General features: G+C 40.3%; 4 protein-coding genes across 14 annotated transcripts in view; 2 read left to right on the forward strand and 2 right to left on the reverse strand.

Annotated features, from left to right (window-relative positions):
• Window positions 1–94: 94 nt before the first annotated feature.
• TEKT1 (tektin 1) lies at window positions 95–7,376 on the forward strand. Of its 5 annotated transcripts, XM_030288239.4 has the most exons (9): window positions 95–1,476; window positions 1,622–1,747; window positions 2,827–3,070; window positions 3,417–3,582; window positions 3,792–3,920; window positions 4,355–4,498; window positions 5,715–5,937; window positions 6,518–6,714; window positions 7,003–7,376. In XM_030288239.4, exons 3-9 carry the CDS (start codon window positions 2,881–2,883, stop codon window positions 7,160–7,162), a joined length of 1,209 nt encoding a protein of 402 aa, XP_030144099.1. In that variant the 5' UTR covers window positions 95–1,476; window positions 1,622–1,747; window positions 2,827–2,880; the 3' UTR covers window positions 7,163–7,376. The 5 variants fall into 5 exon arrangements, with proteins under 5 accessions (XP_030144099.1, XP_030144100.1, XP_030144101.1 ...); XM_030288240.3 differs by lacking the exon at window positions 1,622–1,747; XM_030288241.4 differs by lacking the exon at window positions 95–1,476 and having other exon boundaries at window positions 6,091–7,143.
• A 475-nt stretch (window positions 7,377–7,851) lies between these two features.
• On the reverse strand, window positions 7,852–13,090 carry FBXO39 (F-box protein 39). The gene is made up of 4 exons (XM_002197138.5): window positions 12,877–13,090; window positions 10,167–11,374; window positions 9,206–9,382; window positions 7,852–8,166 (listed from the first exon to the last, which is right to left on the reverse strand). Exons 2-4 carry the CDS (start codon window positions 11,178–11,180, stop codon window positions 8,038–8,040), a joined length of 1,320 nt encoding a protein of 439 aa, XP_002197174.2. The 5' UTR covers window positions 11,181–11,374; window positions 12,877–13,090; the 3' UTR covers window positions 7,852–8,037.
• A 47-nt stretch (window positions 13,091–13,137) lies between these two features.
• Window positions 13,138–20,198, forward strand: PIMREG (PICALM interacting mitotic regulator). Of its 4 annotated transcripts, XM_072916810.1 has the most exons (6): window positions 13,138–13,250; window positions 14,231–14,550; window positions 15,359–15,684; window positions 16,422–16,517; window positions 17,339–17,385; window positions 18,552–20,198. In XM_072916810.1, exons 2-5 carry the CDS (start codon window positions 14,260–14,262, stop codon window positions 17,367–17,369), a joined length of 744 nt encoding a protein of 247 aa, XP_072772911.1. In that variant the 5' UTR covers window positions 13,138–13,250; window positions 14,231–14,259; the 3' UTR covers window positions 17,370–17,385; window positions 18,552–20,198. The 4 variants fall into 4 exon arrangements, with proteins under 4 accessions (XP_072772911.1, XP_030144102.2, XP_041576053.1 ...); XM_030288242.4 differs by lacking the exon at window positions 17,339–17,385; XM_041720119.2 differs by lacking the exon at window positions 13,138–13,250 and having other exon boundaries at window positions 13,257–14,550; window positions 18,552–18,686.
• Window positions 20,199–20,398: 200 nt separating this feature from the next.
• PITPNM3 (PITPNM family member 3) overlaps window positions 20,399–27,567 on the reverse strand; it is a 52,726-nt gene continuing 45,557 nt past the window's right edge. For 2 of the 4 annotated variants that reach the window (XM_012568722.5, XM_030288210.4), the window contains 3 exons: window positions 27,230–27,413; window positions 26,700–26,772; window positions 20,399–26,311 (listed from right to left, as the gene is read on the reverse strand). In XM_012568722.5, the coding sequence (XP_012424176.2) occupies window positions 26,301–26,311; window positions 26,700–26,772; window positions 27,230–27,413 (268 nt within the window). In that variant the 3' untranslated portion in view covers window positions 20,399–26,300. Of the gene's footprint in view, window positions 26,312–26,699; window positions 26,829–27,229; window positions 27,414–27,567 lie in introns of all 4 variants that reach the window. The other 2 variants (XM_030288208.4, XM_012568721.5) reach the window with 1 other exon arrangement.

The raw sequence follows: 27,567 nt of genomic DNA on the forward strand, positions 1-27,567 counted from the left end.
TACATGTATTTTAAATGTAAGTAATTATGTTTAAAACTATCCCAAAGGTTCAACCCTGTGTCATTAATTTAAACCCAGCCTGGCTTACAGAGGTAAAGAGTCCAAAATAACAGATGGGATTGCCTTGTGTAAAGTGCATTTAAAAGCCATTTTTGGTTATGCTAAAATGCATCTATGTCTACATAAAGCCTCAGAGCAGTTAACATAGAACCACAGAGTATTCTGAGCTGGAAGGGACCCACAAGGATAATCAAGTCCAACTCTTAAGTCAATGGCCCATATGGGGATGAAACTCACAACCTTGGTGCAGTTATAGCGCAAACATACTGAGCTAATAGTTTGGGTTAGCTGTTTGTATCCACCCCCTGACTTGCATCTGAACGAAACCCTTGGACAATACAGCTAGGGGCTTTTTGTCCTGCTGCCTTCACCTGGAGTAAACTGTTCCTTGTGGAACCTCAGGACAGAGAACCTCCTCATTTCTCCTCTACCTGGTCCTTGTCATGGCTTGTGTCTGGCACCTTAGAGCAAGTGGCTCTAAAGGTTCTTCCTCTGGTAAATCCCCATACAGGCAGTTCCCCTACTCCTGGCATGGCACCAGAGTTCTAAGAGCTAGCCCTGGGTTGCAGCAGCCACTCCACCTTACATCTAGTCTAAATCAACCTTTTTTCGTTTTAAACTGTTAAGCCTTGTTCTATTGCTGCAGGCCCTAATGAAAAGTTTGTCCCCATCTTTCTTAGAACCCTCCTCTAAGTACTGAAAGGTTGCCAGAAGCTCTCTGATGAGCTTTCTGGAGGCTGAACAGTCCCAGCCCTCTCAGCCTTTCTTCATGGATTATTTTGGACACTAGTGGAATACTACAGATGTATTACGTTAGTCTGCTTTGTGATTTTAGCAACACTGAAAGAAAACTGTAAATGATGCTGCAGTGTGAGCTTAACCTAGAGAACTCTACTTCAACACAGTGGCAGCAGTTCTGATTGATTCTCTGATGAATAAGACTATCTATGGTATTTTTCATGCAACCAACAAGGAACATGGCAGCATACTTCATTTAGATCTAGTCTCATGAATGCTGGTCGGTTAGACTCCTCCGCAGAAAACGTGCGACGTTTCCAGACTGAGGACTTGGCCATTCCACAGATAGTGACCCCATTTTCTACATCCTGACAAAATTCACAATGTGAGGAACCGCTCCTCTGTGAAATCCTTTTTAGAGGCATCACAATGGAAGGTGGTAAGGGAGCTGGTGTACAGAAGAGGACTTTTTCATCTGGTCGTAACTGGGCCCTTACACGTGGCGTGGAAGGGCGATGCCGTGTCCGCGCAGCCGGCGGTGCCGGCGCTCGTTACCGCGGCGCGCGGAGGGGCGGGGCCGGCGCGCGGGGCCCGCGGTGGGACCGTCCGGTGCGCGCAGCCCCGGCGGCCGTGGAGCCGTTTTCTACCCCTGTCAGTCGGTAGAGAGAACCATCTGAGGTAAAACTAAAGCTTTCTTTTGTCGTGTAATTCATATTGCAGGATCGGTTGTAAATTTCATATTAACACTTTGAAAGGAAATTGTCTTTTACGGTAGCTGACATTAATGAACGGATTTGTGGTTTGTCGCTTTAATTTGTGGCAGTGTCGCTACAATCTGGGGTAGGACAGCATGAGATACTGGGGTTTTAGAACAAAACGGCATGAAGTCCCACTGGTCCCACAATAACGTCGTGGAGAACCACCACTGGGAGTTTCCTCGGCTTTCAAGGTGACTGAGCACTTTTTCAGAAACATGACATTCTCTCTGCTCTGCTTCTTTTTGACTAATGTTGCTTCTTTATCATTCTGTGATCTTTTGGGAGGATCTTTAGGAGAATTGATAATCAAAAAACTTTGTGCAAATTCAGGGCGCTGGTTTCACCCTCCACTAAACAAGTGTCCTCAGTATGCTTTGTTCTTTTCTTTAGTCCTTTCTGGACTTTCCCATTGCCTCATTTGGATGCTGAATTTTTTCCTTCAGCTTTTCAGGTCCAGTTTTGGTTTGTGGTTTGGTGTTTTGTTTTGTTGTGTTGTTGTGGGTTTTTTTGGTTTGGTTTGGGTTTTCTTTGTGTGTTTTTGTTTGTTTGTTTGTGGGTAGGGGTTTTTGTTTGTTTGGTTTGGGGTTTTGTTTTGTTTTTCCTAATCATCATTAGAAAAAAAAATCACCTAATCAAGCATTAGAACAGACTGCCCTGGGATGTGTGGGAATTCTCATCCCTGGATGTGTTCAGAAGGCCTGTGGATTTAGAACTTGAGGATCTAGGATGGTTTAGTGGTGAGCACAGCTGTGCTGCATTAACAGTTGGACTCAATGATCTTAGAGAACTTTTCCAACATTAATAGTTCTGTGACTACATTTCTTCTAGATTTTATCCATCTCTCCAGCCATATTCTTGAAAGGTGTTTGCTTCTCCAACCTCTGTGAGGCTATTTATCTTTTATATTTGTTCACTTTTTCTCTTGTTTTCTGTGATTGCTTGTTTAGTAATTCCATCTTTCTCCACGGGTCTCCTTTCCCTTCTCCTTCCTATTGCATAGTCCATCTTTTCCTGTCAGATCCACTTCTCTCCTCCTAAATTTCACTCACAAATTCTTCTGTTTCTTCATTCTACCACTCCAAACATGTCAGCATATTCTTCCCTACACATCACCAAATACCTGGGGAACTTTGGGCAAAAAAATATTTTTTTTTTGGTCATATCAGTGTCATTTTACAGGTAAAAAGAACAAAATATTTCTCATTCTTATAGACCTGCCTTCTCCCCTTCTTGATTTGGCAGCCAAATATGATGCTATTTCTGTTTTCAGGTTCCATATTCAAAGAACTCACCTGCATTATATCCAGAAACTTTCCACATAGCAATGGCCAGACTGTTGCAAGATCCATCTAAACTTCATCCCTCAGAATGGCACACTGCAAACAGAATGCAGCGTGCCAGTACAGAGTCCCAGAAATCCAGGTCAGAATGCATGATAGCTGAGAGTTGGAGGCTGGTGGACGAAATAGAAAAGACAACTCAAAAAACCCAAAGCGATGTCAACAAGAAATTAGGTAATCCCATGTCTTCTGCAAGGGTCAAGATGTGTTATTTGAGCTATATGTTCAAAAAGGACTTAGCAAATTAGTTGATAATGAAGAGCCATGTTTGCTGATGTAATGAAAAAAACCAAAACTATTTTGTAAAATATTTTGAGGCAGATAACAAAACACATAAAAAGCTCTCTTAACCAGAACAACCCGACACAGGTTTGCTAAACTGTTTCCACACAGCCCACAGCACTTCAGGCACTCCACTATAGAATAAGTCTATTTTTAGCCATACCTAAGATTTGAGCTGCATCCCCTTGCTCATAAAATGGGACCATATTAATAAATGTTTGTTATTTTGATTCTACAGAACAGAGACGGGACGAGATAAAATTCTGGAAGCAAGAGTTAGATAACAAGCTAGACCAAATTGTTCATGAGACAGAGATACTGTTGACTTTCAAGAATAGGCTGGAGAGAGCTTTGGAGGGCTGCAAAGAGCCCCTTGTCATTGCCCAAAAGTGTCTCCTGTACAGGTGAGCATTCAAGGAGCCAAAAAAAGTCTAGGTAATGAACCTTTAACAAATAAGAAAGAAGACTGCAAACTGAAGGCCCACCTCTCTTTACAGTGGAGTCACAGTCTGATTTAGGTGTTACAGCACTGGGGAATGCGGAACTTTATCATCTTCTGTTCAATGCAGGCATTTGAACAATGTGGCTGATGGTTTTTCCTTTTTTCTTGTAGGCAGAAGCGAGTTGGGATTGACTTGGTGCATGATGAAGTGGAACAGGAACTGCTGAAGGAAGCAGAAGTCATTCAGGGGGTTATTGCTTTACTTGGACGTACATTGGAACAAACAAATGAGCAAATCAGGTGCAGAGGCAAAAATCATAATAGAACATTAATTAGATGAGAATTAAGACAGCCATAATACTGAGAAGTTGTAGGGTCAGGCTGAGCACAGGTCCTAAGTTACCTTCAATGCTAAACACTATCAGGAGGTCAGTCCCAATTCATACCACTCAATCAGTAGTGGTGAGAGGTTCTGCATGTAGAAGACAATGTACTTGCACTTTATCCTTGGTCTTCTCATGATCCAGACCTGTGCCTTTAATTTCAATGAGAATTGTACCATCAATTTATAGAAAGTCAGCTTCGTAGTGTAGATTTTTTGACTTGACAACTAAGAGTTCTTACACAAATATTTCTGTAACAGCATTTGAATTACCTAATGCTTGTATGCATGCATATTAAGGACACCTGTGAATGCCTACACTTGGTCTGAGTTTGGTTGTTTTTTCTCCTAGACGAAACCGTTCAGCAAAATACAACCTGGATATGGATCTGAAGGACAAATTCACAGCTTTGACAATTGATGATTACTGTGCTAGCTTGACAAATGACACTCCTCATATTATATATGCTGATAATGCAATGAAACTAGAAGGAAAGTAAGTGGTTCTTTAGTTCAACAAACATATGGTAATTATACAGATAATATGGGATGTCCCAGTAATAGCAAGATTTGTTTTGTGTAAAACAAGCTTTATCTTTTTGCCATTTAATTGTTTCTTATACTTCTGTCCATCACCTTTGTATCTGTGAAATGTGTCTGTGAAATAAGCCACAATAATTATGCTCCCAGTGAACTACAGTTTTTTAAAAGTTTTTGAAGCTCACAGTTAGCAAAGAAAGAATTTTACATATTGCTTAAACACAGAATAGATTTACTGATCTTAACTTCTTTCTTCTCCCAGGGTGTCCCAGTGGGGAGAATACTGGACTGGGACACATGAGGTGTCAAGTCAGTTTCTGAATCAGACATGAACCTGTCAAATGTGCCCATTCTGCATGGGTTAGTTAGTGTGAAAGGTTTAAATGGACAAATAGCTACCACAGAAGAATGGGCTGAAAAGGGGAACTATACTGAGAAAACAATGTTGCAAGCATCACAGAAGTCACTGTTGCTATGCAACAGCTAGCAAACTTGCAACACCAAGAGGCTGGCAGCTCTTGCTGCCAGCACCAACGACAGGATATGTAACTCGGACCACACCCAGGATGGTTTTGCCTGCTATGTGCAAATGACAATTATATCTTTATATATTCACCCAATGAAACAAGGAATGAACCCTCTGGGGAACTTTCCAAACACCTGCGTGCAAGCCAAAGCTGCACAAGGATGACCCTCTAATTCTGGGGATATAGTTGGGGCTGGGCTTCTCAACTATTGTTCCAGGCAGGTACTGTAAGTGTCGTATAGGTGAACTGTGTGAGAGAATAAGTCTCTGTGTTGTGTAAATAGCTACCTGCTATTAATAGTAACAGCTTTAATAATGAAAGATGTTCTAAGAAATATTTGTTACTATGTGTGTTTCTTCCCATGATAATGCAATCGTTTGCCACGGGAAAAGAAAGTAATAGCAAGGCTGCTCTATCGCTCTAGCAAATTTGTTTTCATCCTACTCTCATCTACTTCATTACAAGATGATTGTGACAGAGTCTTTCTTTTGTATCTGTAGCACTCCCTGGACATATGGCACTTACTGGGACATGCAGTTAAAAGTACTGTGTTGTTCTTGATTTTGTGGCATAATTACAGATTTATGAAGTCATAGAGGGCCTGCTGCTGTCTGTTGGTGACCTTTTATTTTGAATCTCTTTCAGTTTTGTTAGCCCTGAGGACTGGATAGATTTCTCAAACATAAATGTTGAAAAGGCTGACAAGCAGCGAAACAATTCTTTGGCACTGAAGGCACTTATCAATAGCATCCTCTCACAGACAGCAAATGACATGCGTAAGCAATGTGAGATGGTGAATAATGCTTTTAGAAATAGGGTGAAGGAAGTCAAGGATGCCAAGCACAAGCTAGAGACACTTCTTGCAATGGTAAGTCATAGGAGACAGTCTGTGAAAAAGTGGAAACACGGGGCTTGGGTTATCTGCCAGCTGTTTCCCATCCCTGTGGGTTGCACTTATCTGCCACATTTTCATTTTTGTTCCCTTCTCTGTAAAAGTAATTGTAGATTTTTTTTTCCTCAGCTCTGTGTTTGTGCCACTACAGAGATGAATTTCTGGAGTCACTCATTCAATCTAAATGTTGCTGTAGCCATCAGTAAAGTCAGGATTTTCCTCATGATTTTTAGTTGCATGAGGCTCCTATAGCTTTTTCAGGATTGTGATATAATTGATAACAGCAGGGTCAATGTGCTCAAAATTTGATGCATGAAAACTGAGTATTAATATTAAAAATTAATTGCTGAGCATAAATTTCTGGGTTCACTCAGAATGGTGCCATCTGCTTTCCAATGAAGGAATCATACTCCTGGCTAAGCTTTGCAAAATATAATTTGATGAAACAACAACATAGTGAGTGTTACTGTGATTGTTACAACTATTAAAGATGATGATGATGATTTCACACATTGTAAGAGATGGTGTGCAGAATTTCATGGTTGGATTTGTTAAGGTGATGGATGAGACTGCCTCACAGGAGAAGAACATTGCAGCCTTAAAGAAAGCAATTGCTGATAAGGAAGGACCTGTAAAAGTGGCTCAAACCCGCTTGGAAGCGAGGAACCATCGCCCCAATGTGGAACTGTGCTATGACACAGTGCACAGCAGTCTGATGCGTGAAGTTCATGAGATTACCAAAAATATTCAAAGGCAAGTGGAAATGATGCAAGAGGAAAATCTGTGGTACTGGTTAATTTAATGTGTCAGCATAACAATGGGTCCCAACTATTCTCCCTGAAAATTGAGAATTGGTTTTCTCTTAAGGGCAGGACACTTTAAGGGAACTTAATGAATAGGCCTTAAGGGAAGATAATAGATATTGTCTCTATGAATCCCTTTCCATCTTTCTTTTTCTTGCACAGAATTCCTAACCCTTATGAGAAAAAGAAACCTATCCATGTGTTTTCAACTAATGCCTGCCTCTATTTTCCCTATTAGATTAAAAGATGCATTGGCACAGGCTGAGATAGAGTTGAAAGGCCTGAGCCGCCGACAGCTTTCCTTGGAGGAAGAGATCAAGGTCAAGGAGAACACACTGTACATTGATGAAGTGCTGTGCATGCAAATGAGAGAGTCTGTTTGTATAAACAATTACTGAAGTCATTATACTGGGAGACTGTGCTCCAAAGAACCAGCTCCTGCTGAAATTTTATTGACAAACTTCCAAATGTATTGGCTTGGCTCAATGCTGTCTAGTTGTGCAAGGTAATTAAAAGAGACCTAGTACTTACAGCTATTTGTTTCAGAACTATCTGTGCTCTAAAATGTTTGATGAAATCTTCTGCTTGGCAATAAAATTCCAGAATGAGAAATGCCCCTTCTTCCATGCTTATCTCATGTGTAACCAATGATACCTTTTGCTATTGAAAGGTGTCAAAAGACAACTGTGTGGAAGCCAGAGCAGGGGTGTCCTCATAAATCACTTATTGGAAAGCTGGGCAAGTGGGAGGGATGTCTCTCAGGACTGGCCATGCGATGTTTTGTTTATCTTAGCATCTGCTGCTAAGAGCTAGACAGTATGGCCAACTTAACAGTACCTAACTTATCTAAGTGATACACTAGATAGTGTATCTGTCTGCATCTGAATTAAGATCAAATCAAGGCTGACTTTGGGAAAATCACTTGTTCACCCCATGGTAAAGTGTCTGAAGCTCTACCATGAGAAGTGCTGAAAAAAGAGGAGGGTCTTCTTTTTATCAGAGATACCTGTAAGGATGGAAAAGAGATCGCTACTTCCTTTGGTTCTGGCAAAGAAAAAGCAAGGGCAAGAATACATAATGCTGGAGACAACGAGTCCAGTTCCCAAGTCCAACATTTTAATGCATGGAGTTTAAAATTGTCCCTTGCCTCTCTCTTGCTGGAATGATAACTCCCTTTTGGAGGCACTGCTGTCAAAATTCAAATCCCTTACTAAAGCCCTCCAAAGGATCTGTTAATGCAGATGTTACTGGGTGTTCTTTCTCTTCCTGTAGTTTACACCATTGGGTAGGTGATGACAAAATAATTCAGTTCTGAGTCAATCAGGTACTTGAATTTCCTGTAAATATCAGCCAGCAATCGCTCCTCCTGAGTGCTGTCATCTTGGGCTGTATAAATCCTGACCTGTATGCACAAACAGTAGTCATGTCTCTCAGATATAGGGAGCTCAACCCATTACAACTCACAGCAACAAGAACCATCTGTGGCTAATAAGGAATCTGGAGAAGTAAAATTCCTTGAATTGGAATAGAATCTTGAGGCTTTACTCTCTTCCCACTCCCAGCTGACTGAAAATATCATCTCCTGCCAAAGAACTTTTGGGAGGTGTTGGGAGGAATGGGTTAAATAGTAGAAGACTAGCAAGAAGGATTGTGAATCACTCAGGTGACCTTGCAGATGGGAGTAGCTCTTGATAACCCAGTATGAGCATCAGCCAGTGATCCTCTGGCATGGACTGAGTTTAACTGTGCCTCTATCTCCACTTGTGTGTGTATCTGCCTGGGGGTTGCTTTGGGGATGCCACAGTGAGCAAAAGAAGGGAAATAAATTTACTTTTTGTCTTTTAGCTGTGGTTTTGTGGTTGTCCCAGCTGTGTGCCTGTGCTGACTCAGACGGGAAGAACAAGATTCTTTTTACCCCCAGAACTGATGCATCCCGAGGATCTGCACAGATCTGTGAGAACCTACTGAATTGAGATTGCAGCACAGAAAGTAGCACGTCAGCATTGTTTACCATAGCTACAGTTGTGGCCTGGCCGCAGTTCAACACAGGGCCTCTGAAGGGTGTGATGTGTTTATATCTTTTTGCAGTTTAGTGGGATTCAGTCCACCTTCCTTGGTTTAAGCATAGACATAAGCACTGAGCCTGAGAGGTAACTGTGAAACCCTGCAAGTGGGAAAAGGCTTGAACTAGAGGTGACAGTCTAGGAAGGGCTTCTGGAATTTTTGGGACTTCATAATAAACTTCTAGAGTATCTGTATGTGGCTAAATAGGGTTGGAAAGCCCCCTTTCTATGAGTGGCTCCCAAGCTCTTTAGTACTAAGGCATAACATAGGGAAGATTGTTACAGTAACATTTCTGGATGTGCTCTTTGCCTGGTAATGGGGACCTTTGGGTATAGGATAAAAAATGGGAATAGGATTTTTGAAGCACAAAGTCTTACCTTTATGGTAGTCAAAATGCATTTCCTTTCTGCACGGTTTTGTAGCAGCCTTTCCATAAAGCTGACACTTAGAAATGCCCAGACTTTCAGAAATAACAACCTCTTGCATGATAAGATAAGCTGTAGCAGCTCATTGTCCAGCAACTCATGGTCATTGTTTAATTCAAGTGTTAATTTCTTGAAAAAAAAAAAATGAACAGTTAGTACTACTAAACAGATGTTGCATGCAATAACTAGAATTCAACAAATAGTTTTCCAAGTTAACCAACAAAAATGTCAGCAGATCAATTTTGTACCTTGATATTAGCTGAGGATCTGTTTTGCATTATGACAACAGTGTATGTGCTAGAGTAAATCATTCTCCTCTTAAGATGGGGTGATCCCTTGTGCATTTATTAGAAAACGCTGCACCCACAGTCATACCATGAACTTTTCTGACATAATGAAAATTATCCCAGAGACAAGAGTGGAGCCAATGATGGTTTCTGGAAAGCTTTACATATCTGTGGTGTTTATTGGCAACTCTGCAATGGAACAGGCCTTACAAAAAGCTGTCAGCAACCGTCAGATGTAAGGCCACATGTTTCCCTCTGGCATGCAAAGACCTGATGCTCACTTACATGGGTCAGCTGTTACAAACCTTTGATGGCACATCCCTTGTGACACCGAAGTGCTTTGACAGGGGCACTAGTTAATTTAGATGTGCTGTAGGACATTTGTGCATTGCCAAAATACAGCAGCCTGATAGCATTAATGGAAGGTTATAATCAGACAAGGATAATATCATTGACGACATTATGGGTGAAACACTGAAATTATTCACTTATGAAAACTGCCCTCTGAACGTAAAACTGAAGCAGTCAGGAACTTCTGTTGCTGACTGCTGTTATGCAGAAGGCCTACATGATTACTTTGTTTACCTTTGTGATATTGCAGTAGGGTATCTCTATTTATCCCTTACCTGCAGAATATGCCAATAAGCTGGGAGAAGGTTGGTGAGGGTAGGTCTCATTGTCCAGTCTGGGTCACTAAAATAACAGCTCCGTAGGCTGATGCTCCTGACTGGGATCTCTTCTAGCAGGATCCTAGCTAGGTGATCATGCTTCATGACTCTTTCAAAGAAGAAGTTCACATTCAGTTTTGGGGCTCTCTTGGCCAGATTTGCCCATGACATTCCTGAGATCACTTGCCCATGAGGGTCATGAATATGACACTTGATATTCAAGGTGCACAGGGAATGAGAGTTGTGCTCCCGCAGGATGTCCAGCAGTTCATCCGAGATGCAGTTATAATTGAAAGTCAGGATGGTCAGCCGGTGGAACTTAGACATAGTTTGGTGGAACAAGGGACTGCTGTAGACAGAAAGGTGGAGACTGAAGAAATCCTCAATATTGATTTCAGATATAAAGCTTCTATTTGTCAAGCTGCTTAGAGAATTCAGAAGCTCACAGCCTTCTTCCAAAGTTATTCTTGCTCCTTTTAAGTTAAGATAATCAAGTTGATTGCTTATTCTTTTCAGGAAGGCAGCTAAGTTCTTGATAAACTGAGCCCTAACCACATTTTTCCAGGTCAAGCAGTCTAATTCTAGGTACTTGATACTCAGGGATACTAGGTGACTATTACACTTACCCAGGTGTGAAAGAAGACCTCCCATAATCACGTGGAATTTTTTGATAAAGGGAGAATTGTAAGGACTCGATAACTTGATCTCAAGGTGCTTCAAATATTTGCCAAATTTCTTGGTATACCACAGTGCACTTTGAAACTCCAGTGTGCGTGCCCTTGATGGTTGGCCATAGAAGGTGATGGTTCTGCATCTCCAGAGAGATCCAGAGTTCATGGTGCAACTCCATTTTTTACAGACCAAGGCAGCCCGAGATCTGTCCCTGTCATCTAACCAATGGAAGACATGCCTCAGACAGACATCAGGTAGATAGGCCCAGGAGCTTTGCTCGGGTTCACTGTCATCTTCCATTGAGAGGACTTCTCTTCTGGGTCTTAAATAAAACCAACATGCAGAAAGCTGTGGGTAGATTTCTTGCCAATCCCAATGTAATAGGCTTCTAAACAAATGGATGAAAGTTTGTTTCTTCACAATCAAAACCAACAACGCTTTGCCTCTGTACTCCAGCTGCCAAACAAGCCCTTGAGTCTAAACTATAGTCTTACCTAAATCAAAAGAAAAAAACAAAGCATGAAGAACAATCGCAGTACAAGCACAAGACACATCTTTTAACTTTTTGCCCTTCACCTTCAGTCTAGCTAAACAGTGAAATGGTATCAATTGCTGCTACAGCAGCCACACCGTCTGCAAAAACCTTTGGTTAGCATCAGCTGCAATTAATTGATCATGATCTGTGGTCTGATGCCTAGCATTCAAAAGTACTCAGTTCTTCGGGCTGTATACATTTGAACAGGACCATCAGTGCAAAATTAGCACTAATGACTTTTCATAGTCTTCTGGAGTACTATTTCATGACAATTAATACTGTGCCTTAGATTAAGGCTGGATAAAAAAAGTTGAAATTTGTGGAAGCAAGAAGTGCACCATAAGAAGAAGAACACGGATGCCTGCAGAATCTGTTTACAACTACAGTTCCCTGAGAATCTGTTTACAACTACAACTACAAAGCCTCAGATATTTATATTTTAATTTTATAAATGGGTATGAAAGAACAGGTTGATAGCACAATTAAGCTTCAATCTGCTGTCTGTCTTTTGGCCTACAGTTATTATGTCATACAGAATCTGTCTGCCTGTACACATCCTCTTTTCAATTAACACCCTTTATATTCTTAGGGATTCCTCTGCCCACTCTTGCTAAAGTATCAACGTACATCCCCAGCTATCAAGATAACCCTTAAAAATGGAGCATGTGGTCTGATTACTACCTGGACTTTCTCTCTCTCTCTCTCTCTTGTATTTAGTACCCCCAAGAAGAGCTCTTTGTTTTAGGTGGTCTCTAGATCAATGTCCAAAAATCCAAAGCAAGTCTTAAAATATGGTGGCTGAAGCTCCAGTTTGCTAGTGAGAAGAACCTGAAATTTTGCTATAGAAATTGAGAGTGGGGAGGACACAGGGGAAGAGGTCTAATGCTTCAGCTACCTGGAAGCCCTGAAGTCAATGGACAGAGGAAAGCAGAACAGAATATAGGGTTGTAATACATAGAAACACATCTGCTAATAAAAGATGTTTATTATACTGCAGTCATCATTATTAGTGTGTGAATACAAAGCGGCACAAACACCATTGTGTGGAATTTTTTTTAAATCAGAGTTCTTAAGAATTTGTAAAAAGTATGTTTGTTTATAAGCCAGTGGTGAGATTCAAGAGGTACCCTGCAGTGTTGGGTTGGCTTCCCAACCCTTCACTATAAGCCAAGTCTTAGCAAAGGAGGTGTTTCAGCTGTCAGCTCTGAGTTTAATTTGGTGAGGGGAAAACAAATCTTTGGGAAAAAAACAGATGCTGTTCTTTCTAGTGCAATTTTTTCAGGCAGAAGTCATTTTTTGCCCTTGGCCCTCTGCTGCCCGATTTGCTTCAGAGGGCATCCCTGGTGGTTTACGGTCCCATACGGACAGTTACACTAGCTGTCTCCTCCAGCAAGAGCTGCAGAAGCCCGTGGAGTAAAAGCAAACAAACAAAAACCTCCTAAGACTTTGACAGATAATTACCAGAAGTAAGAGGAGCTGTGGCTTGGATACCCAAGTGGGCAACCCAGCCTGAGTCCCTTTACTAGTCCAGCTGACGTAGATCTCTGGGCCGGGGTCCGCAAAGGCGCCACAGCCGCGGGCGGGGGTGCAGCGCTGCGGTGGCGCCGCCGGGCCCGGGACGTTCCCCTCAACCCGGCTCGGCGCGCGCCCCGCCGCTAACGGCAGCCGCGCGCACTCGGCCCAGCCGCTTGTGGGCGGTGGCGGCGGCGGCGCCAATCCGGGGGCTCGGAGGGGGCGGTGCGGTGTTCGAACGCGGCGGCGGCGGCGGCGCGCGGAGCAGCGCTGCAGGGAGGTGGCAGCTCGGTCCGGATCCGCGGTTTTGTCCGGCCCACTGAGTGAGTACTGCACCGAGGGGCTGCCAGAGCGGCCCGGTCGCGGCTCCCTTTTCCCGAGCCCGTCTCCTCTAGCCTTGGCGGCACTTTTCGCGCTGTGTTTCTGCTGTTCCCGGTGGGCGCAATAACGGCACTGGCTGGTCCCGCCCATGCCCCTTGTCCCGTTAGCCCGATGGGGTAGCGCGGCGGATCTGCCGCGGCTGTTGGCGGGGAGCACGGCCAGTGCCAGCAGAACGGGGTTCATCCGGCGAGAGCGGCTCGGACGAGGCCGGAGCCTGGGTGTGTCCAGGGGCCCGGCGAGGGCTGCCCCAGACCGCCGTGGACTCCAGAAGAAAGAGGGCGCCGCGCTGTCCTGTGCAATACCCGTTTAATAAATACATCGTTGTAACCGCAGGACAGCAGCGGCTCTCGGGTCATTTCAATCGTATTTGTTAGCAAGTGAAAATCAAGAATGAAAGTATATATGTTTCAATTGTCATATAGATAACTAGCGTTTTAGCCCTTCCTGCCAAAGTCTTCTGCCAGTAATAATCTGTCTGTTTCCGAAGTTATGTATCCACAATCATAACTGGGACTGAAGTAGAAGCCTTCAGCTAGCAAGTACAGCAGGAGACAATAGCAGCTGCGTAAACTTGTCTTGCAAGGCTGTTCTGATTAAAGAAGGCAAAAATTTGGGATATCAGATCTTGATCTGAGACACAAACAAAAAAAAAATGCACTCATTGAGCATTCTTCCTCTCAAACAAGAGTTTTGCAGTGGAATTTCAATACAAGGTGTCTTTGTGGACTTGCACAAACCTAAATAGCTGTAAAAACCAATCATGTTGTTATTCAAGACTCCAAGTAAAAGTCTGCTCAGCTTTGGTTTTCCTCTTTCAGGCAATTGTAACCAAATATATTCTGTAACAGTTTCCATTTCTCGATTTTTATGCTGCTTTGTACCTTGTTCTGCCTAGTCTTTGCTCTCATTTTCATTGTTTTAGAAATAAAGTTGACCAAGAACTGGAACAAGATGGCATCTGTGTTCCAAAATGTGAAAGCAGCAGCGGCGTGGCGGAAACACCGGCTCCTAGCTGACCTCAGTGAGAATGAGAGCCCTGTACCTGACAAATTCAAGAGAAGGATCTCTCTCAGTTCTCTCAATACCATTCACATGTCTTTAAGGAAACGGGTACCATTAAAGCGAGTCGAGCTCAATTTTGACAAAACCCCAACTAGGGAAAGTCTGGAACCAAGGCAGAGATGCCAAACTCTTCAGACTATTAAAAGAACAGCAAAATATGCTTTTGGAACCATGTCCCAGGTATTTTGTCTTTGCAGTAGAACATAGATAGAGTTTAGATTTTGCTTCAATTCAGTACTAATATTTCTGATTTCTGTACTGGGTGCTTTATTCTAGAGAGTTCATTCCCACACACTTGCATACCTTAGTACTTGTCTCATAGCTACTAACTTTTAAAATCTTTAATATCTTTTCTTAAAGTATAGACAGGCAAATTATGGAGCTGGCAGGACATGGAGGAAGGTGAAAACAGTTTATTTTTTTTGAAATAAGAGCTTTTCCCCTACTGTATTTAATCATATATGGCAGAGCAGCCTTTACACAGAGGAAATTGGGTAGAGATTGACATAATTTGCAAAGAATTGTTACCGAGAAATGTGCAGCACTTTGGGTTTTTTCATTTTATTTATTCTCCTGTACCCATACTATTTACTAGCATGTTCTCTATTATAGTTAATCTAAATTTAGACTGACAAAACCTCCTACAACATAGCAGGGTATCAGATACAAGCTTGCACGTCCCTTTCTTAGAGACCTCAGATTTTTAAATACATGAGTTCTGTGTTGGGGAGCCTGAATTTTTCCAGCATAAGAGCATCAGGAGCTTTGTTCCAATGCCTGCTCTGAAGTCCTTGATGAGTGTCAAGAGTTAGGGAAGGAAGAGACTCCCTATGCAAATGAGTACAGAGGTTGAGATGCATTCATGTTAGTTGAAACCTGATATGAAAATGGAAACTAGTAACTCAGCCCAAATATTTCTAGTCTTCCTAGTTCCAAACTCACAGCTAATTGAGTTAATTTAGCCTAACATGTCTAATGCTTCTTTCAGAAAATACAGAAGTCTTGCCAAAGCCCAGTAGGCTCAGTGGTGACCTTTCCAGCTGAGTCGATCAGCAGAAGCTGTGCGACCAGTTCTACCAAAAAAAGAACTGCTACACCTCAAACACCTTGCTGTAATACTTCAGCTGCCAGTTCCAAAGGCACTCCAAGGTCCAGCAAAAGGGCCTTGCTTGGGCCAACAAAGGTATCAGAACATAGAGAATGGAGGGATTTCTCATCCTGGCTTGGTAAAAATTCTGTCTCTCTCCGGAGATCCAGAAGAGCAGCAGCACTGAAGAGCCCTTATTCATCTCCTGCTCCTTCCAGCAGAAAGATGTAAGTCACATTATTTTGTAAACTTTTTTTTTTTTAATTTAATTTTTTTTTAAAATTTATTACTCTGATTAGAGTATCTGGCAAAGTGAAAGGCAAGGTATTAAGTTTTCTGTCCTATTCCCCTGAAGGTGTGTGCTGCTTGAATAATTAAGAAAGTAGGTTCCAGCTCCCTGTATAGATGGGGATTGAGCTATGTGTAAAGCTGAAACATAAAAAGTAATTTTTTCTTAGAGACATACTTGAGTTCTTTGCTGGTGCCTTTTGGGTAAAGGAAAATGCTCTGTATCTCACTCTGATTTAATTTGTAACTTTTCTAAAGCTGCTATTTGTATTCCAAAGATACCAGGAATAGCTTTGTTTTTGCTGAGTTCTTTATAGAATGTAGAGAAATTCCTATCTCAAAGAGCAAACACAAATTAGATCAAGGGTTGTGAGTCAGGGAAATACTTAATAATGTGCACACAGGTTTTTCTTTTGGTCGAAGCCACAAGAAAAGTTAAAGCTAGGAGTTGAATCCAAGCCTTGTGAATCTGAATTTTGTGTCTGAGTTGGAAGATAGCTGTTTGGGGGATAAAGGAAGACATGAAGCTGTTGGCCAATGTAATTAAGAGCATAATTTCCACCACTGTAAACTTCTCTGGGTAAAGTGTAGTGGTACTGCAGGGATGGAGGCTTGAGTACTGTCACCTAGTTAGCTTGTCCTGTTTGATCTGTAGCAATGACCATTCTATTTGCAGAGAGTTTGACTGCGAGTTGGAACTGGTCTCTTCAGGGATTTGCCAATTGAAGCGTATCTCCCAAGCATTTGATGATGCCATTGTGAAAGAGGAGAGGTAAATACTGTGAAGTACTTGTCAGCTTTACCTACCACCTGAACACAGCCAAGTGCAGGCTAAGTAGTCCCTGTAACTCAAGATTAGGAATAGTTGCAGAACTTTTTCAGGTGTAATGTAGTATATCCATCTTTTCTTAAAGATACCTGGGAAGATTAAATCTGCAGTTGGATTTGCAGCTAATAAAACCTTGTCTTCAGTTTCCTTGTTGTGGAAGTCAGATTTTTATCAGAAGGAGACTACCTTTGACCTTGCGTGAGAACAGTACTTCCCTGACTCTTGTCTAAAAGAGGTGCCAATCCAGGCTGGGGGAGGAGGTGGGAAAATTCCAGTGTACTGGCACAGTCACTGATGTCTGCATATCTATTTAAAAAATCCTTTCATTAGGTAGCATTATGCTAACAAGCAGTCCATGGGCACCCAGATGAAAAAGCCTCTTACAAAACACCTTGGTTAATCCACAAGGTGGTAGGATGCTGTATTTGTGAAGGTTATGTCATTCTGAATTAGACAAATTAAGAAAATAAAAATTAAGGGTCAGAAATCTAGTCACAGGGTGATTCCCTAAACTTCTTTCTCTCTTAGAGCATGTCAAGTATTCAACAACTAAATGTCACGCACCTCAAATTCTCTAGAGAGAGTTTAGCATCAAGTACTTTACCTACAAAGAGGTAATGGCTTAACATCCCAGATAATTGCAAAGATTTGTACCAATGGGACCGTGTCTAGATAACTATAGGTTAAAACTTGTATCAAGTTAATTTTATCATATCCACTGAAAGTTCACTAAATCTTACTCCTAATATTCTCCCATCTGCTAGTGATATGACAGTTTCTCTCATTCGTAACTGAAGATAGTAGCAACCAGGTAAAGTAGTTGTTCACTTACCTCGGCTATGCCTGCATGCATCTGTGGGGAGAAAACCTGCTGTTTATGGAGAGAAAGGCTTATTATCTCATGCTGCTTTAAGGCAGTATTATGTAGAACCACATGGTTCTTCCTTCATATTCACTGTGGCCATCTCTGCTACAGCAGATCATTGTGCAGTTGTAAAACTTCACCTCTAAATTGTGGATTAGTGAGTCCTTATGGGTTCTCAATGAACCTCCTATGCAAACATCAGTTTTTCTCACTCCAGACCAAAAAATGACTGGTACTAATCTTTTTGTCACTCAGTTCTCACTGGTTACTAATGATGACAAAGCATGAGAGAACCAACCATTATCCTGAGCTATCTGATTTTACAGCCTTTCTTTTCCATCCCTCAAATTTTCATAGCAGTTGAGTCTATGCTATCACAATTAACACCAGCTCATAACTTATACCCAAGTGGATGTGACATAAATATCTTCATCCGTTATGTTGGAGGTGTTCTTTTTGTTAGAGAGAAAGGTACATCCTAAATACTATGTCCTATTTTAGCAACGAAAATAGGTGCAAGACACTTTGTTGTAACTTTTCAAGTAAAATGAGAGCAGTTTCAAATGCTGGACTGATGGTTTCAGCAGTGATCTGTACTGCTTCCACAATTTGGTCCAGTACCCCTGCATGTGTAGATGCATACAATGTGCTGTTACTGCCTAGTTGCCTACTGGAATAATTGTGAAATTAACTGTTTTGGAGGTGCCTTTAGTCTTGCATGAGACTTTCTGTTCTGGTATCCAATTGCCATAAGCTTTAATGCTAGCGCTCCCTTTTCATTTTTTTCATGATGAAGCAAACCTTGATCTCAAATGATTGTTTCCAACTCAAAGTATTGTTCTAGTGTTTTGCATTTTAATGAATTAGATTATATCACAAGAAATGCTCCTGTTGCTAGTTAAAATACTGCAGTACTTAATTTGTGTACTTGTGCTTTATTTTCACTGAAGATAACAAAGTATGTTATTGCTAGTGTCAAGAACAGTTACACAGTGAAAGTGTACCAGACCTTTTCCTTTTTCCCATCTGTTTTCCAGCAATTTGTGTGACAACCAGTTGATTAACTCTACTGACTTCATGCTGCTAATGGTAGTCTTGTTGTTCTTCTGCAGGCAACAAGCAATATCAAACTACTACTATCTAATGGCACAAAACTCACAGTCTGTACATCAGTCCCTGAAACCGTCTCAAGCTATCAGAAGACAAGCAAAGAAATGCCATCAAGCACTTGGTACCTAGACAGAGATGGTTGTAACTATTTCTTCATATGTCCAAGTTTATGAGCACATATATAAGGGAGAGGCCTGAATAGCACCTGAAAGGCTGCACTCTATACACTTAAATGAGCCGTTACACTTTTTTTTTTTTTAATGAAACAGCTCAGGACTTCCCTTGCTTTCTCTTTTAAAGTAAAGAGAGAATCAAAATAGTACCAACCACAGTATATTATCCCTGCTGAGTTGAGGGGTCCATCTTGAAAGTTACTCTCATGAGGCAGTAACTTAGAAACTGATGCTGAACTGGCCAGTAAGAATGGCCAAAGCAAGGGCTAATGAGACTTAAGAAAGGTAATCCTAGCTAAGAGTAGTGCTTAAATTGGTATCCAGCAGTGACGAGATTTAGCACAAATACTTTCCACATGAAAAAAACTGGTCTTTTATTTTGAAAGCCTAACTTCTTGGGTTTGGTTTTTTTTGTTACTAGAAAACTGAAGTTATTCATCAGTTAGCTGAAAGTTACTAAAACAGTTATTAAAGTTACTAAAACAGTTACGTCTTTGAGTTCTAAGCAAAACTGCCATTCCAAAGCAACAGGATTCTGTGCAGTCACTCATGCCACAAGAACAGAGCCATTTTAGGACACTTACTTCATGGCCTTAAAGGTTAGCCTAACTAATCCTATTTTAGGTAGTTTGGCTCCAGACAAATGAGAGCAACTTTGTCATGTCTTACTGATGCTTTAGATAGCATCTTGGCAGTTGAGTTAAACATTGCTTTTGTGCATCTGTCTTTTAGTCATACATGGAAATTTGTTACTACAATTAATGTAACCTCTTGCAACTACTGTTATTAGCTAATATCACAGTGGAAGTAGTTTGATTATGTATCCTTAGCATTTGAAACCTGTATTTTGCTTCTAATTTAAAAAAATTAACATTCATTTGACAAGCCTTTTTTGGTAGGTCATTCAGTAAAATAAAGTTTAGCCTTTCATATGAAAGCAAAGATTTGTCAAGTTCTTCGAGTTCAACAGCGGGGTTGTTTTCCATGGTAAGCTTTGTGCAGGCTTCCCCAATTATGTTCACTCTAAAATGAACTTTCAAACAAAAGACTGATTTGGGAAACTTTGCTCTACTTGATAATTTCTAAAATGTGCATGTGACCTAGTAGTTCCAGTGTTACTAAAATTTTAATGGTATCAGGTAAAAATATGAAAAGTATTCAATTATGATTTATATGTAAGTATTGATTTTTAAACTTGCTTACAATTTTTCTTTTATTTCTTGTCAAATGAACCCATTTTAAAACATTGAAACAGTTAATGAGGCCTGGAAATATGAAAGCAACCCTTCCAGCCTGAAGACTTCTTTCAGAAGACTGAGAATTTTAGCTTGTGTTATTTCTTGATGTAGTGTTTCTGTGTGTTTTGTGGGTTTTCAAATAACTTTTCTATATGGAAGTATAGAAAAGTATAGTTTCTCCAAGTTGTTCTTTGTATGTCCTGAAACTACTTCTATAAAGCTTTCACAAAGATGTTGACTCATTAGTGAAATGCCTTCTTCTATGACTTTTGAAAAGGAAGGAGCGTTGGAGGTTTTTGAAAAGTTGACCTCCAATCTAAGTACTATTTCAGACAAATCAAACAGCCTATATTTATAATGTTTCCACCAGCTACTCAGACATGTACAATCATGATCCAATATTTATCAAATTACTGGTAAGAAAAACCAGTGACACTGTTTGTTTAAAGGCAAGGAAGGTTTTATTTAAGTGGCTAATCTGTTTCAAGATTTTAAAAATCAGCTCACATCAAAATCTATAGCAGTTGTAGAAATCTTACTCCTTATTTCATATTAAGAAATTCATTATTGTACATTTTTGAATCTTTACAAGGCAGCCATAAGAAATATAAACATTTGTCACCAGACAGAACCTTCTCACTGACAATATTTAAAATTATGCACTTAATAAAACTATAGACTGAAAGAACACCTACAATTTCAAGTTTCCTTGTGTGAATTCAATTGTAAGGGAACTGCCCCTTTTCACCCCCACAAATAGAAAAACAATTATGCATAAGACTTGGGGTTCTGTGAGAGGACTGCCATTCTGGGCTGTAGACCAGTCATCCAGGAATAACACTACTTTTCAAATTTGCTATCTGTAAATCATGTTTCAATGTTGCAATCTCTAGTATACCATCTCCCACCATGTCACAGTAAACCCGCCTTTTTCTTTTCCCCCTCCTATGTTCTATACATTCATACAAATGACAAATGAACTGTGAAATTTATCTTCCCCAACCCCCCAAAATTCAATTCAGTTTCAAGGATAGCTTACTGAGATAGCTTATAATACATGTAGTGGGTAAACTGTAATAATCCCTGTCTGGGCTTGACCTAAAGTGAGTGAAAGAGACAACACATGACTTCAATTCCAGTGTCCATGCACAGGATTCTAGCTGTTCCAGGCTTTATTTCTGAGAAACAGGTATTTTCATCCAGAAAAATGTGTTATTAATTTCTTTTTTTTTTTTGGGGGGGGGTTCTGAATTTAGGCTCAGGTAACGTATAGTTACCTTGTGTGACTAAACATAATGGAAGTCTTAATTACCTTGACAAAATGAAATTTCTGCTTAAGCTTTGAACACAAAACCATGAGGAACCACTGCTCTTAGAGAAGCTGAGAGGTAGGCTGGAAGGTTTTGTGTGTATAGGACTTCTATCCTGTACCAGCTCCAGATGAGGATGAAAGTGCCACTTTCTCCCCTACGTGCTTGACATGAAGAATTCAATGCAGAGATTCTGAGTTCAGATGCCACACGTCAATCTCTAATCAGAAAAATCATGAAATTGTGGTGCATAATTCTCATCTCTCCATTATCAAGCCAATGAGTTTACTAAAAAGATACCCATGCTCCAATCATCTAGTCCTATGACGATGTACTCACCTTTCTGCAGCCTGGATGGCAAGAGGGAAAAAAAAACTGAGGAAAATCCTACTTGTTCAGTAACAACTGTTGGACCTACAAATTTTAAAACGTAAAATACCTACTGGTTTCAGGTATTGTTTTAAATGCTTATTAAAAAAGCTTTTAGAAAATTTAAAACAGAAATGGTATAGAAAAAAGGGAAAAAAATAAATTTTCCCCTTTCTAAATTTATTCCATGAAGAACATGATGATAATATATACTTAAGTATTGAGGATTTGTTAAATACACGCATTAGTAGTGTCCTGGCTAAAGAAAGACCGCAATGTATAAACAGGACAACTTATCCACTAGTAATGGCAAACAAAGGGTATTTTGCAGAATACTGGGGCTTCTGAAAAAATGTCATTGTCCTGGATAGACCCAGGTGTGTATTTTTTTTTTTCCCTCTAGTTTACTGTTGTTCCACTTCTACATAACCAGTGAAAGTTTTAGCTGTTTGGAAGTGACTTCCCTAGATATAGAGGGAAAAGTGAAGTAATCTGTCTACATTAAGACTAGTTTAATGTAAACAAATAAAAAGGACAGCTCTCATGAACCCCAATGAATAAGAATTACCACTACTTTGTCATTTTTACACCTAACAGAATTTTATGCTGAATAGATACAAACCATGCCACAAAACTAAACAGGAATACTTTGGTCAAGCAAAAATCTATACCAAGAGCACCAGTGTATGCAAACAAAAATGTTACTCAAAATAAGCAGATTTGGCTTAATATCACTATTCAATTCTGCAATCTATACAATGATGTTCCAAACCTACCTAGCTAGACAACAAAATTGAACAGACAGCCACTGTTGCTGTGTTTGAGTTGGTTTTGTTCTTTTTTTTTTAATGTGTATTGGTTACAAATTTGCTGTGAAAGCAGAACCAAAACTTAAGTGTCTTCCAGTAGTTATACACATACACACAGACAAAACCAAAGCACCACAGTTGTGAACGTGTGTTTTCACAATATCTCAAATAACTCTACCACTGCTATTAATCACAGCCATTTTTTACAGTAATTTAAAATTGATCCATATCAACAGGTCAAAGAAGTAAATGCTTCCAACTGTGGCATACTTGTACTGTACCCTTAGCACCCACTGAACTAAAATTTTGTGGTTTACAATTTCATTTATGCTTCCTCCATTCAGCAGGTTAAAAGAATGTGCTTTTCTGTTACAACTGATGGTGCTAATGTAACAACTCATGAGTCTAATGTATGTTCTGTGGGCACACCCACCTGACTTCTCTGTCCCTTTCCCTTCAGTGTATGCTATAACACTTTCATAGTCCATATAGTTTAAGTGCTGACTGCACAGAAACTGCAGCAATGAGGACTTGCAATCAAGAATAAGATGACTGTAGGATCAAACTTACCCTCAGCGAATGGCTTCTTAGGGGACTGATCTTCCATGAAAACACAAGTAGAACTGAAATCCTATTGCAAGCTGAATGCCTGTAAATGACTGGATGCAGTTTCATGTGGACGAAGTACGAAACTAAAAAGCCTGGGTCACTATTTTGCCAAGTGCACTGCTGGAGTGTGGGATCACAAGATAAACCATTTAGCCATGAGTAATCAGCAGTGCTGGAATTATGCAAATACCACATAAGCTCTCATACACTGTATGAAAACAAAGTTAGGGAGCATATTTTCAGCTTGATTTTAATACCATGTGTAGAAACCTTTGAAATTGTTACCACACTAAATTGTACACATGCACGCACACTTGTTTTACTGCTATTAAGCTCCTAATATTCTTCAGGGAAGCCAGCACAGTAACTACTGTAAAGGTGACCCAGCTATTAACAGAAATACATAAAATCGGAGTCTTCATCACATGGAACCCTGTAAAATGACATTATGTCTCCAAGAGTAAAAGACAGCCCTTTATAACCTAGGAGATTTTTCTAACCTTGTACTCAGACACTATTTCCTTCAATTCAGTCACACAGAATTACACACAGATCACTCTTTTGAAAGGAAGTAGACCTTTCTACTACAGCAACCAAAACAAAAAAAATAGGTTTTCAAGTCTCTTGGGTGATAGAGGTAGATGGCTAAAACAACAGTAGCTTTGTACAGGAATAGCTATTATAGTCAGGAGACATGCTAAACAACATCCAATGATTAAAAAGAACTTTTTGATCAGTCAATATTTTAGACCCCTCATAAAACTTAAAATATTCCTAATAAGTTCCTCCCTCACAAGCCTTGGATCCCCATGCCTATTTAAAACTAACAAGCAGGAGTGTGCTAACAGTAAATTCACTAGAAGGAGATGGATGCTGGTGCACCCATGCAATTTCATCATAGTGCAAAGCAGAGAAGAAATGGACTATGTGACTAGAATGAATACATGCAGTGGGCTGAGACAGAACATGGAATAATTCCTCCAACTTCATGGGTTCAAAACTATGACACTACTGGGAAAGCATTTGTAAATGTTAAGAGTGTTTCAATGTAGTTTGCAAGCTATCTTTCATTTAGCTTTTGTAGCAACAGAGCACAAAACCCTAGCCCCTTGTAATGTATTTACCTGCTCCCAAAGAATGTTTGCTACCAAACGTTTTACATCTTCCCTTAATCTTCAACAGAGATTACTCCTTCCCTTAAAGGAAGCATTAGGAAAAAAAAACCAAAACAACCAGCTACTGATATGCCAGAGATATTTCAGGAAGTTTGAAATAGGTAACTGACAATCATGCCAAGTAATTTCTGAAAATATAAATCAAACATCTCCATTTATAAGCTATATTGCTGCATCCTAAGGCACTCCTTAAGAGCTACACTCCTATGCCCTTCCAAAAGCCCACTGAAACTTCATGGTTAACAGAAAGTACAGACTTTCTTTACTTCTGCACTAACTTAGTTTTCCATTGTATTTCTTGTTTTACATGTTAACTTTCAAAATCATTAACCAACTTGGTGAGACAAGTCTAGCAAAACCTGAAAGGAGGATGGAGAGGCATAACACCCTCTTCACCCCAATTCCCTGAAATAAAAAACAAACAACAAACCTGAAAAAGGAATGTTCTTTTGACTTCAAGCTTTCTCAGTGTCAATATTATGTTTTTAACTCTAAAAAACAGGGGTTTTATATGCACTTGTAACATCATTGCAGATTTTAAAACATGCGTCAGTTCAGTCTTTAAATTCTCTTGATGAATTTCCATGGACAATCTGCAAACTGCTACTATGTTAAAGTAACTATAATGCTCTAGAAATATTACTACTTAGGGAAAATGTCACACATTTTACTTCTAGTAAGTGCATTGAGAGATCAGTGAGAAATTTAAATCAGTAGAGAAATGTCTATGTGGCACCTGTTTTTTCGCATATCCACTCTTTGAAGCTCAAATGCTGTAATTCTGAATGCTACAGATTGTCAATGCAGCAGTTGCTGTGAAGTATGAGAAGGTAAACAATTTATCAATTTACTTAATTACTTTTTTCTTCCCCTCCAGTGTAAATATTCTAGTTTGAATAATTAAAAAAGCAATTGCTCTGAAGTTTGCAGATCCCTTAGTGAAATTGTTCCTTTTAGCTTGCCCTCTTAGGATCTGACTCTCAGACTGAGATCATCACAGTCATCTTCTTTGGAGTAGTCCACACGTTTTTGCAGTCATCAAGTTCCACAAACAATGTGATCTTTGTACAGTTGCACACTACTTTGGTTACAACAACATTAACTGTGTTCAACCCGTGACTGACACATTTATTTTTAACATGAAGTTTTTATGTTTGGTTCACAAGTTCTCATTTATTTGTCCAGCGCCTCACACAAACATGAGTGCCCATGTTGGAGTTTGTTGACCAACACTAGGCTGAAAGGAAACCTTGAATTTAAAGGCACCCAGAAAGCATCTTCTTGTAGAAGTCCTAACCACCTGCTATTGTAGCTCCCACTGCTGCTTCCCTTCATCACTTTTATTGAAAAGTGAAGTGGAAACAGACATGACTACTTAATGTTTAAAGTGTAAACCTCCTCTGTAACTTACAGGACCCACCCTTGATGCTGTTTTGGGTGCAGCTAATTAGCTGATACCACAATCCTTCTGAGCAAAATCAGTATCTTTTCCTCTTATTGCACATATTATATCTGTTCCCAAAAATAACCTGTTGCTATGGATAAACTTGTGGTAGTTTTAGATTGTTTTAAACTTCCCCAATAAACATGATAAGAGGAAGAGACTGGAAGTGCCCTAGTTGGTGTAAGAAGGCAGATTTCAGAACAGGGAAGACTCCAAGGTACAAATTCCTGTCCACTTCTCTTAATTTGGAGCTGCCTAAATACTATCTTTCAGGCATGCTTACAAGTTTTATGGGGTGCATCCAAGATCAACATTCCCAGTCCTCCTTAGGGAACAGATTCGAATTTGTGAACTCCACCTCGAACCCAAGCAATGGAAGGCAAATGCCTGTCATGGTCTTTGTCTGATTCAGGCTGGCTCTGAGCACGCTCTGGCTTGGGGTTTAAAGAAGGCGGGTCAGGTTGCTGTACAGACATAGTCCTGCGGAGGTGGTTTCTCTTGCGCAAAAACTCAGGTTGCGAGTGGAGGCCAAAGCTGCCTTTTCTCAAGATCATCCGAGAGTTGTTCTTTTTGGGTCGTGAATGGAGACTGAACTCCAGCGAGGCCAAGTGGGCTGCATAACCTTCACTGAGGAACTGAAATAGGAAGAAAAGAAGGGAGTGACAAATTACTGCTGCCTTGACCTATGAGTGCTATTAGGTATTAAGTTTTCATCACTGGCATCCCAGTTAGATACCTACAAAATACTAATACTCCTCTCCCCTCAAGTTTTTTTTTCAAGTGACCCATTTCATTCTGTCATTCAGAAATATGCAATGCATGCAGTTGTAGATACAGCTTGCAACCACACTTGATTCTCTTTACTATTCACCCTTCCAGAAAATGTCTCATTTGTAACCCCAACTACCTTTCTTTGAAATACTGTTGCTGCTTTTTGTATTTGTGAGTTTGCACATGCATTCACGTGCATGCATTGCCTTGTCCTTCCTAGGACTTCCTGACTGAATAGCAAGAATTACTTACTTGGCACTGTGCCTGGTATTTCTTTGTGGATCGTCCAACTATGTAGATCTGGGATGGCGACAGAGCCAAGACACTGTACACAGAAATATCCTTCATGGAACCGTATGCGGCACAGATTTTGATGTGGCACTGAAACAAACATTACTTCCAAAGTGAACGCACTATTGAACACCATGCAACTACAAGGTTGGCGCTTGATTTGCAGTAAAGCAGCATATGAGTTCCCTGTTAACAATTTCAATCTGTAAACCACAGAAAGCTAAATCGATCTGCCTGCATGTGAGCAAGAACTACAGGTATGCACACCACAGGAAAGAACAAGCAGTTAATTTACTGATTTGTCATGATTGGAGGTCCCTTTGGATGTTTTATCAGCTTTCCCTGCTCTTTAAAAAGTGAGAAAAGAAGTGAGGAATGGCAAAAAGGCTTTGTGATGCTCAATTAGACCTACTGTTCAGATAGAATGGAGAACTCTACTGAATTACATTCCCTGAAAATATGTTTTAAGACTATAAATAGGTTTCTAGTACCTCTTGCATGAGATTCCGGAGAAAAATGGTCTTTTGTCGCAGTGGGTCATGAACGAGTCCATCTGAGAAGAAGATCATCCCTTGTGGGAAATTGTGTTGGGACAACCACGAAACTACACGCTGTTTCTGCATATCTGGGCGGCCAGTGATGTAGATAATCAGATATCCCAGGTCCTGCCAATGCCTGTCAGAAGAAGCAGTTAAATTATATAAGTGCAGAAAGAGAAACAATACTCACAGGTCAGGTCAGCATCTTTTCTCAGACCAGTTAGAAGTTAGATGATATCCTTCAACAAGTGAAAAGCAGCATGCCTAAGTATCTGCTAAAATCAAGAAAC

The sequence above is a fragment of the Taeniopygia guttata genome, chromosome 19, assembly GCF_048771995.1.
Source record: "Taeniopygia guttata chromosome 19, bTaeGut7.mat, whole genome shotgun sequence".
NCBI classification, from domain to species: domain Eukaryota; kingdom Metazoa; phylum Chordata; class Aves; order Passeriformes; family Estrildidae; genus Taeniopygia; species Taeniopygia guttata.

Bases quoted from the DNA above. Each gene is read 5' to 3' on its own strand.
- FBXO39 (XM_002197138.5), bottom strand. From the start codon at position 11,180: ATGGAAGATGACAGTGAACCCGAGCAAAGCTCCTGGGCCTATCTACCT. The intron at 9,383-10,166 runs GTAAGGGATAAA...TTTTTTTTCAAG, and splicing joins CTTATTGGCATATTCTGCAG to AAATTAACACTTGAATTAAA. The intron at 8,167-9,205 runs GTAAGACTTTGT...TTGTGCATACAG, and splicing joins GCATTTTGACTACCATAAAG to GTCAGGATTTATACAGCCCA.
- PIMREG (XM_041720118.2), top strand. From the start codon at position 14,176: ATGCTGCTTTGTACCTTGTTCTGCCTAGTCTTTGCTCTCATTTTCATT. The intron at 14,551-15,358 runs GTATTTTGTCTT...TGCTTCTTTCAG, and splicing joins CTTTTGGAACCATGTCCCAG to AAAATACAGAAGTCTTGCCA. The intron at 16,518-18,551 runs GTAAATACTGTG...GTTCTTCTGCAG, and splicing joins GCCATTGTGAAAGAGGAGAG to GCAACAAGCAATATCAAACT.
- TEKT1 (XM_030288239.4), top strand. From the start codon at position 2,881: ATGGCCAGACTGTTGCAAGATCCATCTAAACTTCATCCCTCAGAATGG. The intron at 3,071-3,416 runs GTAATCCCATGT...TTGATTCTACAG, and splicing joins CGATGTCAACAAGAAATTAG to AACAGAGACGGGACGAGATA. The intron at 3,583-3,791 runs GTGAGCATTCAA...TTTTTCTTGTAG, and splicing joins CAAAAGTGTCTCCTGTACAG to GCAGAAGCGAGTTGGGATTG.